The sequence below is a fragment of the Uranotaenia lowii genome, chromosome 3 (genome assembly GCF_029784155.1).
Source record: "Uranotaenia lowii strain MFRU-FL chromosome 3, ASM2978415v1, whole genome shotgun sequence".
Lineage (NCBI taxonomy): Eukaryota > Metazoa > Arthropoda > Insecta > Diptera > Culicidae > Uranotaenia > Uranotaenia lowii.
In genome coordinates, this window is record NC_073693.1 from 299978800 (window position 1) to 299999510 (window position 20711).

At 41.3% G+C, this 20711-nt stretch overlaps 1 protein-coding gene across 1 annotated transcript in view; it reads right to left on the bottom strand.

Annotated features, from left to right (window-relative positions):
- The window catches only part of LOC129757651 (mucin-2-like), an 82781-nt gene that overhangs the window by 39695 nt on the left and 22375 nt on the right, over positions 1-20711 (bottom strand). Inside the window, exons 2-4 of the mRNA XM_055754927.1 lie at positions 15226-17872; positions 13588-15156; positions 12154-12988 (exon numbers count right to left, since the gene is read on the bottom strand). Coding sequence (XP_055610902.1) covers positions 12154-12988; positions 13588-15156; positions 15226-17872 — 5051 coding nt within the window. The remainder of the gene's footprint in view (positions 1-12153; positions 12989-13587; positions 15157-15225; positions 17873-20711) is intronic.

Sequence of the window (20711 nt, forward strand, 5' to 3'; positions counted from 1 at the left end):
AACAGAATTTTCAAAAATCCATGTTCCCATACTTGAAACCACACCGTCATTAAAATCAATAATTAATTGCCTTATGCACAAATGTGAATTCCACTTCAAGCGAAATCACTACAAGTACTTTTTCCATAGAACCTCTTAGAACGATGACCCATGTCATCGTCTCCTAAAAAAAAACAAGTCCTAACGTAATTCGAGTCTTTCTTCACATTCCCACACAAGACAGTTAGACCCAACCGATATTTCTCGCTTACACATAGATAAACAGAACCATCGCCAAGCGCATCGTGTTACATGGCTTGGCGCCGTACTCTCTTTCTCTATTTGCTTTGGCGTCGATTCCTCTCTTCTAGAATCGATCGCTGATTGGTTAATTAGCAACTCCAAACATCTCCCACCTAATTGTAGAGTTAAGAAAAATGTGTAGAGTTTTAGTAACATGCAACCAAAACATTTCAACAATAAACAGATTCGGTTTAACCTTCGACGTGATAAGTGGTTTATCTAACGTATGTGAATATCACGTCGGTAAACACCAGCAGATGTTAAATCTTATTACATTGTCAAACAACTTTGCATTTGGCTGTGAATGTCAAACAACTTTGCATTTGGCTGTGAATGAGATCTGGTAAAATGGACCTCCGTAACCAACATCAATAAGATAAGACTGTATGTAGGTATGGTTTTCTTGAGAAGCCATCTCGATCAAGTTCAGAAGGCCTACAGCCATTGAAACTCCCTAACAAAATTCTCAGTTTAAGGCGCTTCTCTTTGGCTTCAGCATCAGTCCTAACAGCCTTCGCCGGATGATGACTGCGAGTTTGAGAGAATGATCACAAGTAAATAGCTAATCAAGACTGAGACATAGATAAAGTTTCGGAACATGCCAGCAGTTACTAAAGGAAACATTCTTCGAGTAAACGAGTTTTAAGTTCCACCAAACCTTCGGAGCTGAAAGAATGTTGGCCTCTGCCATTCTTGTCAGGTCATTTGCTGTTTCAAGTTTGCCGGTTTTGTACATAAAAACCCTGTAGACTTGACAGGCAGTTACATTTTCTCGGGAGAGCTAGTAGAAATATCGTCAGGAACATTTCCTAAGGAGACTTAGAAGAAGTATCTACAAGTTCTATTTTGTCAGTAATCGCAGATAAGTAAACATAATTCCCTCTGGCTTCTCCAGAGGACTTGTTGTAGTATAATAAATATCCCTAGACCTTAACTTTCATCTTAACATTCATTTGCATCCTTAAAATCTCATTCCGAGCACTAATGACATAAAACATGTACGCGAACTCAGAACTTCAAAGATCAGCATTTTCCCACAATATAACCCTTGTCTCATCACACTTACAAACCAGACATTCCCACATTTCAAAAATCCATGTTCCCATACTTGAAACCACACCGTCATTAAAATCAATAATTAATTGCCTTATGCACAAATGTGAATTCCACTTCAAGCGAAATCACTACAAGTACTTTTTCCATAGAACCTCTTAGAACGATGACCCATGTCATCGTCCCCTTAAAAAAAACAAGTCCTAACGTAATTCGAGTCTTTCTTCACATTCCCACACAAGACAGTTAGACACAACCGATATTTCTCGCTTACACATTGTAACCATTCATTTAATGGTTACAATAAAAATTGTAATTTTTGGGCCAGTTTGGATGAAAACTTTGTAAATATTGTAAATAAAAATTATTGTTCGTAAATGTCTAAAATTAGGATAAGATATCTACATGTTGGTGTGGTGTCTTGTCCTAATTTTAATAGCAATCGGCTGGTGTCACTTAGGGATTAAGTTTTTGTTTATTTATTTATTTGTTAAATTTGTTAAAAAGAGAAGATCACTCACCGCTCGTCAGTTCATTTAAAAACAAAATAAATCATGGCCAGAAGGCACAGATTTAAGGTTTTTAAAGTTGGTGGCATTTAGTGAGCTGTAATCCGTTGGGAGTGGTGGGTCCCGAGTTTAGGTAAAGATGACTTCTCTGATAATAATCTATTTGACTATAGCTGGGTTTATCCCTGGAGTATATCCGTTTATTGCTTATGACTGTGCCCATAAGCGCACGAACTTTACAGCATTATCGATATGGTCGGTAGGAGAGTGCCCCGGTATCCCTGACAACGTATCAACCAGTACGAAACAAGTTCAGCTGCTGCAGATTAATGAGCATTCTCTACACGTACCTATATCAATGTAAAGCGTCTGTTATACGAACAATCTACCATTGCGGGAGCTTCTCTCATTCGTCACTCGTGTCGCGAGGAATAACACAATATGTAGAAGATGTGTCTCGAACTGCCTGTATAGGGATGCATGTTACTAAATCTTGGAATCTTTATGGCACTGTAGTTGACCGTCTGCGAATGAACTCCACGCAAACGTTTCACAAAGTTATAGCAGGTGACAACGACTTCAGGGGTAGATGTACAGGAGGGACATATACAGCAGAGGGAGCAGTGTATAACGATGTAGTGGTTGAACTATCCATCACCTTAACTTTATATGATTACGAGACGACCGTCAAAAAGGATGACGGACTCGTGTCTTTGCGTGGGGGTTATACGTGCCCTTACAATAAGGATGGATGCATGGACTCTGAAGGCGGAAACACTTATTGGGAGTATACCCCACAAGACGATTGTCTACAAAACCAATATAATGTCCTCTATTCGGGAGAGGCGACAGAAACTATTGCACTGGTAAATGGACTGACCCAGAGGATGTACTCTGTAAAAACAGGCGAGGTTATCTTTAGTCTCATGACAACCGTGGCTGCACCATTGTGCTATCTTAGGGGCTTTTCCACCGAACACCCAAGCTTGTTTATATATGTCTCCAAAGATGGCGAAAAACCATTTTCTAGGAAAATAAAATCCGCCAAAAACATGGATATGTTTACGTATGTGAATAGCAAATTTGTTCACGTGGAGAGACATCTTAGGTCAAGCATAGAAAGCCTTTATCGAGATGTGGTTAGGCATCGATGTGACCTAGAAAGAACGGTCCTGGAGACTCGACTCGGACTAGCAAGCTCTAACCCAATAGAGTTTGCTTATCTCGTTATGGGGGGTCCTGGCTATACGGCTCTTCAAATGGGAGAGGTGGTATATATTATCCAATGTCAGCCCGTCGATGTTCAGTTAAGAGAAACTCCATCCTGTTACCAAGAGATCCCTACGTACTATCAGAACAGATCGGTATTTGTGACCCCTAGGTCTCGTCTAATCCAGCAATATGGAACCCAAATAGACTGTAATGCATTGATGTACCTTACTTATTTCCTGAATGAAGATTGGTATAAGGTCCATTCTGGCCCACATCTAGTGAAAGCCCCCGGGGCATTGAATCCACGAGTCAGAGACACCTGGAAATACACTGACCCAGGGTCGCTGATACAGGCTGGCCTCTACACTAAGGATTCACTAGATAAACTGCGCCACGAGGTGATGTTTCCATCAGAACGATCTGCAATTACTAATATCTTGACTAGGATTACAACTCAGACGGGAACCATCCCTCAGGGAGTCTCCATCCACGGCTTACTGGATGATGTAACATTAGAACACTTGGCTGAGTCACTTACAGGGAAAATGTGGGGTTGGTTTTCGTGGCTTGGAAACGTAGTATCTGGTCTCCTCGGGTTCTGGATTACAGCAAAAGTACTAAAGTATTTGATAGACACAGCTGTTCATGCCTACTCCCTCCGCGAAGTGTTCGGGTGTTCATGGTATCTCTGCGGAATGTTTTGGGATGCTTGTACATGGTTCTTGCTTCGTCAAAAATTTGTAATTGTAGAGTTAAGAAAAATGTGTAGAGTTTAAGTAACATGTAACCAAAACATTTCAACAATAAACAGATTCGGTTTAACCTTCGACGTGATAAGTGGTTTATCTAATGTATGTGAATATCACGTCGGTAAACACCAGCAGATGTTAAATCTTATTACATTGTCAAACAACTTTGCATTTGGCTGTGAATGAGATCTGGTAAAATGGGCCTCCGTAACCAACATCAATAAGATAAGACTGTATGTAGGAATGATTTTTTTGAGAAGCCATCTCGATCAAGTTCAGAAGGCCTACAGCCATTGAAACTCCCTAACAAAATTTTCAGTTTAAGGCGCTTCTCTTTGGCTTCAGCATCAGTCCTAACAGCCTTCGCCGGATGGTGACTGCGAGTTTGAGAGAATGATCACAAGTAAATAGCTTAATCAAGACTGAGACATAGATACAGTTTCGGAACAGGCCAGCAGTTACTAAAGGAAACATTCTTCGAGTAAACGAGTTTTAAGTTCCACCAAACCTTCGGAGCTGAAAGAATGTTGGCCTCTGCCATTCTTGTCAGGTCATTTGCTGTTTCAAGTTTGCCGGTTTTGTACATAAAAACCCTGTAGACTTGACAGGCAGTTACATTTTCTCGGGAGAGCTAGTAGAAATATCGTCAGGAACATTTCCTAAGGAGACTTAGAAGAAGTATCTACAAGTTCTATTTTGTCAGTAATCGCAGATAAGTAAACATAATTCCCTCTGGCTTCTCCAGAGGACTTGTTGTAGTATAATAAATATCCCTAGACCTTAACTTTCATCTTAACATTCATTTGCATCCTTAAAATCTCATTCCGAGCACTAATGACATAAAACATGTACGCGAACTCAGAACTTCAAAGATCAGCATTTTCCCACAATATAACCCTTGTCTCATCACACTTACAAACCAGACATTCCCACATTTCAAAAATCCATGTTCCCATACTTGAAACCACACCGTCATTAAAATCAATAATTAATTGCCTTATGCACAAATGTGAATTCCACTTCAAGCGAAATCACTACAAGTACTTTTTCCATAGAACCTCTTAGAACGATGACCCATGTCATCGTCCCCTAAAAAAAAACAAGTCCTAACGTAATTCGAGTCTTTCTTCACATTCCCACACAAGACAGTTAGACCCAACCGATATTTCTCGCTTACACATAGATAAACAGAACCATCGCCAAGCGCATCGTGTTACATGGCTTGGCGCCGTACTCTCTTTCTCTATTTGCTTTGGCGTCGATTCCTCTCTTCTAGAATCGATCGCTGATTGGTTAATTAGCAACTCCAAGCATCTCCCACCTAATTGTAGAGTTAAGAAAAATGTGTAGAGTTTTAGTAACATGCAACCAAAACATTTCAACAATAAACAGATTCGGTTTAACCTTCGACGTGATAAGTGGTTTATCTAATGTATGTGAATATCACGTCGGTAAACACCAGCAGATGTTAAATCTTATTACATGGTCAAACAACTTTGCATTTGGCTGTAAATGAGATCTGGTAAAATGGACCTCCGTAACCAATATCAATAAGATAAGACTGTATGTAGGTATGGTTTTCTTCAGACGCCATCTCGATCAAGTTCAGAAGGCCTACAGCCATTGAAACTCCCTAACAAAATTTTCAGTTTAAGGCGCTTCTCTTTGGCTTCAACATCAGTCCTAACAGCTTTCGCCGGATGATGACTACGAGTTTGAGAGAATGATCACAAGTAAATAGCTTAATCAAGACTGAGACATAGATAAAGTTTCGGAACAGGCCAGCAGTTACTAAAGGAAACATTCTTCGAGGATACGAGGAGCACCAGAATGACCATATCAGCAAAATGATCCAATAAATCGAATTGATCACTCGGTTTATTGGTCAGTTATTTTATATCCGGACAAAGCATGTGGCCATTCGGAGGCGACACCAACGTGGAGAGTTCGATAACGATGCACGATGTGGCATCGTATTCGATGGACGGGGCCTTCATTGTGGCCCTAATAATTGCAGCGATCATCTTTCATTGGCGGCGCAGCGCAGGAGCAGGCCAAGCGTGTGAAGCTTGGCATTGCTCAAGTAGAAGGAGCCCGCGCACATTTAGTGCTGACGCGGGCCGCATATTTACTGCTGATGTCAGCAGCAGTGAACTGTGAGAAAAGTATAATATGTATGGAATTATTTTTGGAAATATAGTTCAGTTAGTTATTAGAAGCGAGTGAGTTCGGACCTGCCGAACGAAGATATCACATGTAGTAAAATAATTCATATCAAATTTCTATCCCAGCTTCTTTAATTTACGAGCTGTGAAAAACGTTTCTCCAGAACCAAACTTTCCAAATTCCACTCATGCTGACATACGAGAAATCAAACCATAACAATAAAACCATCAAGACCGTCTTCAATGCAGCAAGTGCCTGGCCAACCCCTTTAAAGGCGTTTATGATTCCGTATGGTCTACGGAAAATAACGAAATTGACTCTGACTATCAGAGCCTTGAAGATGGGAGATCACGTAGATATTTCCTAGAGTTAGGAAATTTCTGGGCTATGATCTCGCAACCAATTCTGGATACTCATCTATACAGTTTTCGCGTCTTAGTACGCATTTAGACTTCTGTTTGGGCATGCTACACACAGTACGAATCGCACGTCGATGCGATATGATAATTGAAATTATGATTACCATAATATTTGGTAAAAACATAGGCGACTATAATCATTATACTCGTGAAAATTATACAGAAAGCAACAACACTCAACACTCAAATTTATGTTTACCACTTACTTCTTTTCCGCTTGGCAAGAATGCAGGCCAAGAACAAAAAAAAAACTGATACTCGTATGACGGCTAAATGCAAACCAGATGGCCTAGATTTTTGGTTTACGTTTTCGGCTACGTTCGTCTTTAATGACGAATGAGTAAAGCTCAAGAAGTTACCATTACTCGTGTAAACGAAGCGTGATCGGTTAACTTTGTTTGGAGACCAGTAAAGCCAACCCCCAGGTTTAAGTTAAGCAAGTGTAGACTTAAGGTTTCTAGTTTTAAGTTGAACTGAATAAAAATCATTCTTATTGGTACTGAGACACGAACTGGTAATGCCTCCTCCATCATCCGAAATCCCTTGGAGTTGGAATATTACATGGCGACCGTGATCAGTATGAATAGTATATAGTTAAACTGTTAAACCGCGAAGTAAAAAAAATGGGAACCGATAAATCAAAAATTGATTCGGCAAAGACAGTGTGTAGCGAATAGGAATGTAGGAAATAAGAAAACCCGAAGATTGCTCATATCAGTTGTTAGTATTTGGATAGGATGTTTTCACGGACATGTTTATTCGGCGATAAAGAATATTCTAGACTAAATTATAAACCTTCAAGTCAGATAATGCTGAATAAACAGTTTGTTGATTATCCCACGCCGACTGTCCGACGCATGGGAACGAAGAAAAGTATTGCGTCTTGTAAATGAAAGACTGTACTGGTCAATAGCTTAACTAAGAATGAATTTATTTCTAATGACATTGTTAGAAGTGAAAACTTAGATTTCCTAGATTTCCTAGATTTCCACAAACTCATCATGGATTGCTTGATCTCCAACATCTCCCCCTTAGAAAAGTTCGTAGTACTGGAAATAGGATGGTAATCGGCGCTTTCGGAATCAGCGGGTTGACCAACGTCTTCAGCTTCAAATGGTTACAACGATCAGTGATCGCCAAAACAAGATGAACCCCCAAACGAATGAAACCGCCCCCCAACATGCAAACGCGCGTCACGGGCAAAACGGCCAGCAGCGAAATCGCCGAGGCAACAACCGCCCCCGTCAAGTCAGGGCAGAACAACCCATTGCACAGGCAGATGCACCAGCAGAAGTTCTGAAACCGAATCGACAACAACCTGCACCAGCTAATCGTCAACGTATCGGTAACCCTCAGAACCGAGGCCTCGCAGCCTCCCTTGGTCCAAGATCCAATCCGGACTTCGCTCCCAAAGCCCTCAGCACCACCGCTACCGCCGAACGACGCGACGTATTGCTCACAGACGCCATCCCAGTGGAAGGCATCTCCGGAGGAGTCACCATCGAGAGAGACCGACACCATCTACTCGATTTCTCCCAATTCATTCAGGTAGTTGAGTCTTCCTACCGAGTCATGACCCGACAGGATCGTGGCATGCAGAAGTACCTTTCGTTGTCCATGTACCAGTACTACTGCGTCACGTTACTATGGAAACGCCTCACTTATGTCCAAACTGCGCGAGGTGACAAAGTAAACGAGTTCGAGGCATTCAAAAGGAAGCTCCCCCCGATGTCCATCCCGGACGAAATCGGCTACTACCTTGACGGCGTAGGAAATGTATCCGACTTTAACGATCGGAAGTTCTTCCTCGCCCTCCAGGCTCATCTTCGCACCGAAGCCATTCTCGGAATACCCGGACACTACGGCAGGGTTGATGCGGTAACTCATATCCAGTATGAGACGCTCCCCTCCCCGTTCATTGCGGTTTACCGCATGCTCCAGGACCTGCTGATGACGGACGCCGTTCGGGTAGCCATGTACATATAAATATAAGCATCAGAAAAATAAACACCAGCAGATGTTAAATCTTATTACATTGTCAAACAACTTTGCATTTGGCTGTGAATGAGATCTGGTAAAGTGGACCTCCGTAACCAACATGAATAAGATAAGACTGCAAGTGCAGTATCCGACACAATTATTAACCGTTGGATTAAAAGCAGAGAATTTGTACACAGTCTTTTCAGCCTCTCAAAAATATTTCCAGTTTTAAGGGTTGCCGTTTGGCTCCAACAATAATCCTAGCAGCTTTCGGCGGATGATTACCCAACGTTACCCCCCCCCCCCCCCCAAATACTCTCGAGCTATTTTCGGGGTATCTACACAGCCCGCTATAACCACAATAAATTGGGGCTGTAAAATCTAAAATAATTGACGAAGCTAAAGAAATATTCATAGCTTCAGGAAACCTCAGCCTGACTACAGAACATCAGTATACCGGTGCTGCATCACTCAAGGCAGTGTTTGAAGGTATTACTGAGGCAGAGGCGTCAACATTTGAGCCTCAATCCAAGGCTTTACAAGATCTTAGTGTGAATACCAACAATGTAGCTGATTTAGCCATGAAGTCAATGACTATAAATGACATTGTGGCATTAATAGGCAGCCCTCAGTTAGATTACGACAAGCTTTTGTGCGAATTTGCAAAGCTTGTCCCTGATGTTTTTATCAATAGAGGAAAAGTCCTGCCATTTTTGTCACTTTTGTCATGTCATTTGCTGCATTAAATATAAGGATATACATGATTAAAAATCTGGTAAAGTGGACCTCCGTAACCAACATCAATAAGAATTAGACTGCAAGTTCAGTTTCCGACACGATTATTAACCGTTGGATTTAAAGTAGAGAATTTGTACACAGTCTGGTCAGTCTCTTAAAAATATTTCTTGTTGAAGGGTTGCCGTTTGGCTCCAACAATAACCCTAGCAGCTTTCAGCGGATGATTACCCAACGTTACCCGAAAAAAAACCCCAAACAGTCAGATCTAGTACGGGATGTTCGTACTGAACTTAGTATGGGCTTCCAATCGACCTAAGCCTATCTCGACAACAGAGGTCAATTAGGTTGAACAACTGCATAGTGCAGTTCCGCATCAAGCATCAGCAGGATGGCAAAGTCGCACTTCGTCTCTGTCGAGACCAGTTCATTTCATTCAAGAAGTACCAGATTGTGATAAGACTTCTTATATCTGTTATACAAGTAGTGGGTTGTGCCAACGTAAGAACTTAACCGCCCAAAACCGCTCGACAAAAAGGTAATTTTAGTTCTTTTTTTCCGTTAGTAAGAACGTGAAGTGTTGTGTCCTGTAATAAGTCGTGTCCTGTAATATGTCGTGTGTTATTAATCTAGACTGTCTTGAAGAATAAGATGCTCAATTACAAATAGATAATTTTCTTAATCTAAAATTGTAACGAAGTCTAAACTGTGTTTAAGAATAAGATACCCCATTATAAAACTAAACATTCTTTGGGCAGTTGTATATTTTGCTCAGAATGTTGAGAATATGTCATAATTTTATAAAGCTCTCGAGTCTCGACTTCTTTTGCGAAAAGCAATCCAAACTGTGTTTAGGAATAAGATGCTCGATAACAAACTGATATTTTTTGGCATTTATCAATGCCGCTCAAAATGTTGAGAATATGATATAATTTGTTTATAGTTCTCTCCTTTCTTGCCAAAGGCAATCCAAACTGTGTTTAGGAATAAGATGCTCGATTACAATAAGATATTTTTTCTGGCATTTACTCACCTCTCTGGGAATGGTGAGAATATGCTATATTTTTTATAGCTTTGTCACACGTAATCTAGACTGTGCTTAGAAATAAGATGCTTGATTACAATTAGATATTTCTTCTGGCATTTACTCACCTTTCTGGGAATGGTGAGAATATGCCTTATTTTTTATAGCTTTGTCACACGTAATCTAGACTGTGCTTAGAAATAAGATGCTTGATTACAATTAGATATTTCTTCTGGCATTTACTCACCTTTCTGGGAATGGTGAGAATATGCTATATTTTTTATAGCTTTGTCACACGTAATCTAGACTGTGCTTAGAAATAAGATGCTTGATTACAATTAGATATTTCTTCTGGCATTTACTCACCTTTCTGGGAATGGTGAGAATATGCTATATTTTTTATAGCTTTGTCACACGTAATCTAGACTGTGCTTAGAAATAAGATGCTTGATTACAATTAGATATTTTTTCTGGCATTTATTCACCTCTCTGGGAATGGTGAGAATATGCTATACATTTTATAGCTTTGTCACACGTAATCTAGACTGTGCTTAGAAATAAGATGCTTAATTACAAACAGATATTTTACTGGCATTTGTCTATGCCGCCGAAATAAAGAACATGCCAGAAGAAGGGTCTGGCATTTACTTCATTCAGAGAAGAGGTCAGCGTCCAACGCCGCCGCTCAGGCCTCAACAAGCAACAAAAACAATGACTATGCCACGAATACGTGTTCTTGGCAACGGCCGAGATAAACATAAAAGGGGCATCCGATTGGTATCTAGCAAGTTGCCTGCTAGATTCGGGAAGCCAAGTGGAGTCTATAATGGAAGAAGCCGCACACATTCTGGGGCTGCCTTTTTTGCAAAACAACCTACAAATCAACGGAATTGACGGAAGCGTCAGTGTTACAAGTAAGATTACGACTGTAATCTCATCTAGATGCGGTCAGTTTGAAATCGAGATAAGCTTAATCGAATTCGCGAAAACCCCTACTATTCATTTCTGAGTTTTGCCGTTCTAATCAAAGTTTGAGTTTTCCCAGTTTTGGCGCATTTTGAATTGTTTCCCTTCAAATCTGAGTCAAGGAGAACTAGAGTGTGGATTGATGATTTTTAAACTGAAGATCTGGTCAAGTGGACCTCCGTAACCAACATCAATAAGATTTGACTCAGTGTCAGTGTGTTTGACTCCAAGTTGTCAGGGACCTTTCAGATTTTTTTACTGCAAGGCTTAATCTAGACTGTCTTGAAGAATAAGATGCTTTATCACAAATAGATAATCTTCTTTATCTTAAATTTTAACGAAATCTAAACGGTATTTAAGAATAAGATGTTCGAAAACGAATAGATATTTCTTCTGGCATTTGAATATGAAACTTAGAATATTTTGAATATACTTCCCGCTTTTTGCGGAAAGCAATCCAAACTGTGTTTAGGAATAAGATGTTTGATTACAATTAGATATTTCTCCTGACATTTACTCACGTCTCTGAAAATGTTGAGAATATGTTTGAATATTTATAGCTTTCTTTGCTGTATTGTACAATGTTAGCACGATCATTATCACGTGAGCTACCCAGCCTCAAAATATTGATCAAATAGTGATTTTGTACGGTAAATGATATCTGACAATCAAACAAAATTCACTTCCATAAAAAATGTTGACCAAAATTCTAAAAAAAGAATGTCAAGTGATTGAACTTAATCGCAAAAATCATTAAAATGATCGAAATAGCAGACGCCGCCAAGTTGAAGTTTCCTAAACTGTATCAGAATAAGCTGCTAGATATAGTACGATATAGTATAAAAAACGATGTCGTTTGTTCCAATGGCTCAAAATCAGCTGCGTACAATCTTATACAAGGCTTAGACATAATAACGCAAATCGGGTGAAAAACTTAGAACCTACTCTAGGAAATAAATGCTTTCGATGTTTGCGGAAACTACATTTCAACGTACGTTAAACCTAAATGACTAATCGCGTTCCGGGTTTCGTATCATCCGCTAGAAAAAAAAACTTACCAGCGCCGCTTCTTTCGCAGTTTACCGTAGCCTTTGCCGTACCAACCGGGCTTGACGCGAGACTTTTTCCCGATTGGACGATTTCGGAGAGTTTCCTTAATAGCTACAGCAGCGGATGACGTTGTGGTGGTGATATCACAGGATGAGGGAACGACTGTCGCTGCTGCCTTCGGTGTCCGCCTTTGTTTCTTCGAATCGTCACTTTCCGATGCATCCTGCTGGGAGTCGGACTCCCGTTTGATCGACACCGCCAAGGGTTTATCTTCGGAGCTGTCCGATTCCAATTCGCACTTGACTTCCGGGTCCAGAGATTCTCTGGACGTGGACGGTAGAACGATGGGAGAATTTGCTACCACTTCTTTCTTGATCTCACTAAGAGGTTTGCAGTCATCGTCGTCATCATCGGTGACGTTTTCTTCCTTCACTGTGGGCGCCTGTGCCAGTGCGGCGACTGTGATAACTGGTTCATCCTCCTCGTCCGAGAAATCGCAGCACTCGCACACTACCAGCTTCCCACGCCGATTTGATCTGATGGCAAACACGGCCGGTTGAGGAGCATAAAACTGACACGTGGTTTGGCGATAGTTCTCGTAGCAGAACTTACATTCGACCACGACGGTGCTCACCACGGTCGACGCTTCCCGCTTGATCGGCGATCCCCAAAGATTAACGTTCGGTGGAGGTGGGTGTATAATGCTGTGCAGTCCGGAGTACGCATAGTTTACATCGTACCACTGGGGTAGATTAGGAGCACCGATAACGCCCGAATGGGATTGCTGCTGCAGAACCTTACAGTAGTTGAGAATCCGCTTCACTTTGTCCTGGGGTGATTCGGCTGCAAGAAGGAAAGTTTTTTCTTCAATAAACCGATTTTGTGCCAAAACATTAATACCTATTTTGAGTCAAAAAGAAAGTTGTTTAATGTCTAGGGAAAAACCCCCATACACCCCAGATTCTCGTTTGTTTTGAACTGATTTGAATAAAATTTCTAATTTTGAAAATATTGTAATTTAATCCAAATATGATTGTGCATTTGACCAAATTCAGCAATAACCAACACAACCGGGACTTAAAACCTATTATTAGATCTCCCATCGCAATCAAACTTCAGCCGAAACCCCCATTACGATTGGAAAACTCAAGCCTTTGATTTGAACCCTTCTCGCATTTAAACCTCAAGCTTTCGATTGGATCTACCGTCAGCATCAAACTTCAGTCGGAAACTTATTTCGACCGGAAAACTCAAGCCTTTGATTAGAACACCTATCGCAATCAAAATCCAGTCGGAACTCCCATTATGATTAAAAAACTCAAGCCTTGGATTAAACCTCATACCGCAATCAAACTTCAACCGGAACTCCCCTCACAACTGGTAAACTGAAGCTAAGGGCGGAACATGTATCGCTTATTTGAACAAAATTGACTTTTACTTACGTCCTGAAGGCGCCGGAACCACCGGTGTCACGAGCTGCTGTAGGAAACCGCCCGGCGGAGTGAAGGCCAGAAAGCTCCTAACCGGAATCGTACCGGTAGAGGAGGCAACAGTATTGGTAGCAGTACTTGGAACTGCTGCTGCTGATCCTGCTACTGTATGGTGGGGTGTTTTCAAAATGCTACTAGCAGCCCGTATCGACGCGGCTACGCCTGGGGACACTACCATAACCGTTTGCTGAGGGGTGGTAGGGTTCAGTGCGGTGATGTTGGTGGATATCACCGGAACCGTGGATGTAATTGTGTCAGATACAGATACCATCGCTGGTTGATCATCGATTGATGAAGATGTTTTCACTTTCGTTGTGGGAGTGTCGCTCCCATCGTCTTTTTTAACCTTTTTCTTTTCCGGGTGTTTGATGTTGAGAAATTCTGTCTTCTTGCGGATCCGCATACTTCGCGACCGGGCTCCACTGCTAGGTGAGCTGGATTGTTCCTCGGATGATATGATGAGCGGGGAATCTAGCAGAGGTTGCCGAGGGGGTGTCTCTTCTAATCGCTTCTCCGGAGATGCTTCCGGTGTCGTTGTAGGAGTATTTTCGTCAGTCTTATTCAGATCCCGACGTCGGGTTCTACGGACCGGTTTCCCGGGTGAGCTGTCTGGATCTGGTTCAGCAGAAGGGGGTGGAGTATCTAGTATTATGGTTTTATCGTTTTGCGGCGTCGATGCTGTTGGATCCAGAACTAGCAACTGCTTTGTAGGGGTTTTAAGGCTATCGACCTGGGTAGGAATATTTTGGGTAAGTATTTTGGCGGCCGTAACCGGTCGCGGAGGTGCTGTTAGTAGCACAATGTTCGCCGTTTGGTTAGCCAAACCGTTGTTAAGGACATATGCTATGGGAAACCGCTGGACGGGATTAACCGGTACTGCTTTTGAGTTAGTTCCAGCTCCCACAAGATTGTTAGTGATTATTGCTGGAATTCCGTTGATCATCAGTTGCGGTGGCATAGTCCCATTTAGCACCAGTGGGGGCCGAATCGAAATGCCATTCTGCGGAGTTGAAGAGGTTTTGGACACTTGAATCACAGGAGTACTTGGGGGACTTGTAGGACTGCTGGGTGTTTCCGTTGGAGACAGAGATCCATCCAGTTTGTTTCGATGCAACCGGAAGCTTTTCAAACTATCGATTTCCGATGATTTTGGAGGGCTCACTAATCGAGGGCTTATGGGCTGTTGCGTACCTAAAATAATTCGGCTGGCAGCGAGCAGCTTCCGTTCGGTTGGATTGGTAGGAACCTGCGGGACAGTTTTACTGTTGTAGTTTCCGAGCACTTTAGTTCCAGCTAGCAGCGGTGATTGTTGACATGCTGCAGAGTTAACATTGACATTGGCCGCAGGCACAGTGTGGTGCGTCAGCGGAAGCTTCAGCGGGTTCAGCAGCGTCAGTGCCGGCGGGTACCCATCAACGAATTTTGGTGCACTTTCAAACAGATGATACACTGGACTGTGACTCAGGATAACTTTGACGGTGTTTTGAGGCGGGTTCGGATTGCTGTTGATCGATGTGGATTCTGAAAAGGTACACAAATGTAAATGATTGACTAAGGTTTTCACTGTTGGTTCCGTTAATTTATCTTTACCTTCCGCTGCTGTCTTGATGTGATCAACAGTTCCATTGCCAACGTCGTCGTTGGACTTTTCAACAACTGTCGGATTCTGGGACTCATTACACTTTCGCACCTGCTCCTCAGTAGCAGCAACGTTTTCGTTAATGGTTTCCCTTTTGTCACATGCGTCATCAGCAAAAGTTGGATCAGTAAGATCGTTAGAAATCTTCTTGTATTCTTCTTGTACCGCACTGGAATCCGATGACGGTTGCTTATCTTCAACCATCGAATCCTTCTTGTCAGGCACAACGGGTTCAACAATACTTTCTGTTGAGTTTTCCCCAGATTCCTCCTCCTTTTTTTCTGCAGCACCGCTTTCCTCCGTTCCGAGAGATAACTTCGAATGAAGACTATCACATGTCTCAAGGTCAACCAAATTTTCCACCACTGGCTTGTCGTCCCCAAGAAGTCTCGACTTTTTCACGTCACTTTTGTTTGAAGAAGGACACAGAATGTCTCCTTCTTTTTCTGCTTCTGGTGTAGATTTTCCAGAAGCTGTTGCGCTGGCTTGAGCATTACCCTCCGTAAGAAGTACAGTTTCAACAGTGGAATCTGAATCTTTTGCGTCCACGTCCGTCGAAGTTTCAGGTAAAGTCGTTGAAGGATGGTAAGCAGTTGGCAGTTGAGTGCAATCAGATGTCCGAACCGGAGTTTGAAAATCGCCTGATTGCACAGTTTGTTGTTCACTTTGATCGATAGTTTTCGCGTCAACTTGCTCATCATTCACACGGTTGGCACCATTGCCTTGTGATTCGAGCGAATCCGCCTGCAAAAATTGCTCCGGAAGGCTTTCACTAACGCATACGGGATTATCAACATCGCAGAGCGACGGAGAACGAGGTTTTGTGTTAGGCTCTGCCTCCGAACTACATTTCGATTCGGTTCGGTTTGACAACGCTAATGAATCACAACCAGATTGAGGTTCTTCCAAGCTGGTTGCATCGGTTTTCAGAGGTTCAAGTGGTATTGGACCGGGGCCACTAACAAAATTTCCGTTGCTATGTTTTTCAGCAACTTCTTTGGTTGTTTTTTCGTTTACAGTAATGTTAGGATTCAGCGGGATCAGTTTGGGCAAATCTTCCGGTGCCGGTAGAACTGGCTTGCATCCCTGCTCCGTAGGTCCTAAGCCATCATGACCAACACTATTGGATGGCGAATTTTCGGTCGTCGTGTTGAACATGTTCTTCAAATTGCCGAACAAACTAGATTTGGTGTCTATTTTAATGACCTTCATCACTGAGGACGGAGGTGATGGATGGGTTCCTATAGGTTTGGCTTGCACTGGCAAACGGATCCTCACGGTCGGACGAAGACCATTCGGCGGGCTGCAGGGCACCAGTGGAGGAACGGGAAGTTTCGAAATCGGCGACATTGGAACGCCACTGGATTCAGGTGGCCGAACATTGAGCTGGTGCGATGCGTTGAGCACCAAGTTGTAGTTGTTGAGCTGCTGCTGCATGAGCAAATTGTTTATCAGTAGCTGTTGAGGCGATAGCAGGGTTTGGGGACCGATCAGCAGAGGAATTTGCTGAGGTGGTTCCCTTTTTACGATAGAATCTTCTTCCTTTGGTTCGATCTTTACTTCACTACCTGTTGAACTATTTTCGCCACCCTCATCTTTGTTGACCTTTTTCAACATCGGCTGCGAGGCTGTATGCTGTTCCTCCGGTAGCAGTAAGGTGGCGTGAGCAAAAATGGGATCCTTCAGTCGATTATAGTCGGACACCGGTATGTTCAGATGGTGCATTACCAGTCGCATAACTTCGTCACATTTGCCGTTGATTTTGAGATTAGATACTCGATCCTTCGGCGTCCACTGGAGATTGACGATGAACAGCTCCGGGCGTTTCTTGATTGGCCGATCGGTGGCCCACAACCAGGTGTATTTGCGTAGAACTTTTAGGCTAGAGCCCAGGCAAAGGATGGCATCAGTCTTTTCTGAGTGTGGCACGGCGCCTCCCCAATTTAGCGGCCACTTGAGGCAACCTCGCTCGCCAAAATGCACTATTGTATCCACTAACGGTTTCCCGCACTTCCGGCAGCGGCGATTGGTTTTGTGCTTGTATAGTGCCGTCAGCTGCGTCGTATCGAACAACCGCCAGTATTCCACATTAGGTTTACAATTCTTACACACCTCAATGTACATGTTCCCGTGAACCTCGGACAGACTCATGCGAGGCAAGCCGGACCGCAAATGTAACCCGTCGCAGTTTTGTGACACGACGTGTTTCAAGATACCCCTCCGGTGTAGCTCGAACAGCGCCATATGGGTGTAGGTGGGGTCTGCCAGCGACAGATCGTAATCGCCGATCGTCTTGCCCTGGGCCAACAGCGTCCAGATACCCTGGCTGCCCCGATAGTCAGGGATTTTGGCCGACGTACTAATGCCCGCCCCGGTGTACACCACCAGATGTTTGGATCGGGCAATGGCCTGGGCGAGGCGCAACGCCTTCTCTCGGATCAACGCGGGATCATCCTCCGTTTCCAGCGTACGCTCCTTGTACTCTAGCCGACGTTTGCGCCGTTCCAGGATCTGCTTGACTAGCGTTTTGTGCGCGGCCAGCAGCCGTTCGTCATCGGGAGTCCGCTTCGATTCGGATTTGTTGAACACGGCCACCACCTGGGGATTGGAAGAACACAAAGACGAATCGTTAATGCAGGCCGGTTGTAATAATAGGTGAAGAAATACAATCCACAACCACCTGAGAATTCCATTATTAATTTTGGTTTAAAACCAGACCATATGAGATTATAAATGATAAAGGATTATTTCAGTGATAAGCCTGATTATGAGCTTGAACTTTGAATTTGGTCATAAACCTGATTTTATTCAATATTCAATAACTTCAACTCGTCATGAACTCAATCAAAGGCTTAATTTGTTTTTTTTTTATTTTGCTGTCAAACCTGACCATGAGCTTTTACTCGGTTCATGTGCTTTTCTTTTGGTATCTCAACTCCATCAATTTCTTCATTGAGTTTCTTCATCTAACCATGATCTTGTATTCGGGTTCAGAAATTTGTGATAAAGTACTGTCTTGATTCGGGATTTAGCGATTTTTCTTTAATTTTTGGTTTTAATTTGACCATGAGTTTGAACTTGGGTTAAGGATTTTGTAATTCAGTAACTTTAACGCATCATGAATTCAGTCAAAGGATCATTTTTTTTTACAGACCCCGTTCGATTTTGGCAACATGCCTGTACATTTTGTGTTGCCAAAATCGAACGGTTTTTTTTCTCATCTTGTTTTTTAGTTATTTTTTTAAATATCATGATTATTATCAAAAACGTTGTTTTCAGTAAATTTTCGACCATTTGTAGTAATTTTTGAATTTTTTCATCATGTTTTCGATGCATTTTGCACTTTTCTTGTTTTGTTTATATTTTTTTTTTCTGTCATATTTGCAGTTTTTTTATTCTTCATCATTTTTCAGTTGTTTTTTGTCATATTCAGTCTTTTATTTGAATTTGTTTTTTAACTTTTTGAATTTTTTATCTTTTTATCATTTTTGAGTACTTTATAAATTTTTTAAAATTCTTTGGTTTTTATTGTTGCATTTTATCACCATTTCAGAGCATAGAAACGTTTTTATGATGTTTGTCTGCAATAAATTGTTCCTGTTATAACAAAAAAAAATGGTCCTGTTATAACAAAAACTAAAAGGTAATGTTGTTTCTGAAAACCGTTCGATTTTGGCACATGTGCCAAAATCGGATGTTGCCAAAATCGAATGTTGCCAAAAACGAACGGGGTCTGTATTTTGTTTTGCTCCTGATTATGAGCTTTTACTAGTTTCAGAATATGGGAACTAATTTTCATTTATTTCTTGTTCATTTTGGAGTTTATTGACCTAATCATAAGCTCATATTCGGGTTTTGGTTTTCTTCATCTTGCGTTTCATTTTTAGTTTCATTTCATTTTCTAGGCACATTTTCCCGTGTATTTGGATAACGTGCTTGCCTACCCGTTTTCTGAAGCTTTTACTTGGTTCAGGATTCTGTCATTTATTATCTTTATCTGACCGTCAGCCCAAGGATCCGAAATTCGCTCATTTCTTTAATCACCAAGCGAGCCAACTCATCACAGGAACAAAAATTTTATTTTTCCTTCCTGCTGCAATCAAGTTTGCCACTTTTCAGCCAAAGGGGAAGGCGTATGTTGCATCCAACGATGCCACATTTTGATCGGTATTATCAGTGTATCTCTTTCTGTTATATTGAGACTTTTATGGGTGAGAATAAGATACACTGATAATACCGATCAAAATGTGGCATCGTTGGTTGCATCTATCTTCCTGTATGAGGCAGTCAAGCGAATGCAACAATATTGTATCAACAACGAAGACATTCAATGGTAATCTGCAACATTCAAAATTCTAGTTGTCGCTGATCATTGCTGAGACCAAACCCACCGGGCGTTGCTATTTCGGTCGGTATTTTAGATGTGTTGATTGGTTGCGTTTTATCTACTTAGAGCACCTGCAACGGTTCAGGCGTAAATATTGGTTTTAAGTATACCAGTTTTAGCACAACTTGAAATTTTAGAATCGGCTAAAACACCCACTCCCCACCGGTGTATGAGCAAACTTAAAACGGAAACACTTTCATTGCAGACACTCAATAATTGAGAAGAAAAAAACCCATTTTATTAGAAAAATTGCATAAGTTTTGAGTTTCACGGTTCATTGTCTCAAAATTAATTCTACGAATATTCTTTTTGACAGAACAATGATTTCAACTATTCTACCAGGATTTCATTAATTTAAAAGCAAAAATAACTACACAACGAGGAAAAAAGGTCAATTGAAACAATTCTTCAATTAATTCAATCAAATGGCTTTGAATCAATGTAATAAGGTTTTGTTAAAATGAAATGAAAAGCAATTTTTTTTAAAGTTATTGCTGACATTGATAAAGGAAATGAGAAATGTTTATTCCAAAGTCAAAGGAAATTTTCCTTTGATTTGTCGACATTTTTGTTTGAGAAAAACTTTTTTCGCTTTGTAAATTTATGTATGGATACAGAAAAATATGCTGATATTGACGAAAACTCCGAGCACTCTACACGAAACTTAAAATCTCTCAATATCTGAAATAAAACAAAAATTATAGAACAAACAATAAACATTTATTTTACCTCATCGAAAAAGTATTAAAATTTTCTTTACGTTTATTTTTTTTTTTAAATTCAAACTGGATTCACAATTCGTCGAGCCCAAATGAAAAGCATTTTATTTAATTATATTAAATCGAGAATAATGTGACATCTATTATTTATACTTGATATGGTTTTTATTAACATATTTTCTCAATTTATGTAGCGTATAGGCTGGTTGAAGCGGAAAAAAAACATTCAAATAATATCTCAAAAAGAAACTATTATCACACCCAATGTTACCCAAACATGTGTGAAAGAAATCATTGTTGGCTAAAATTTTCTCACCGTGAACTAAATCGG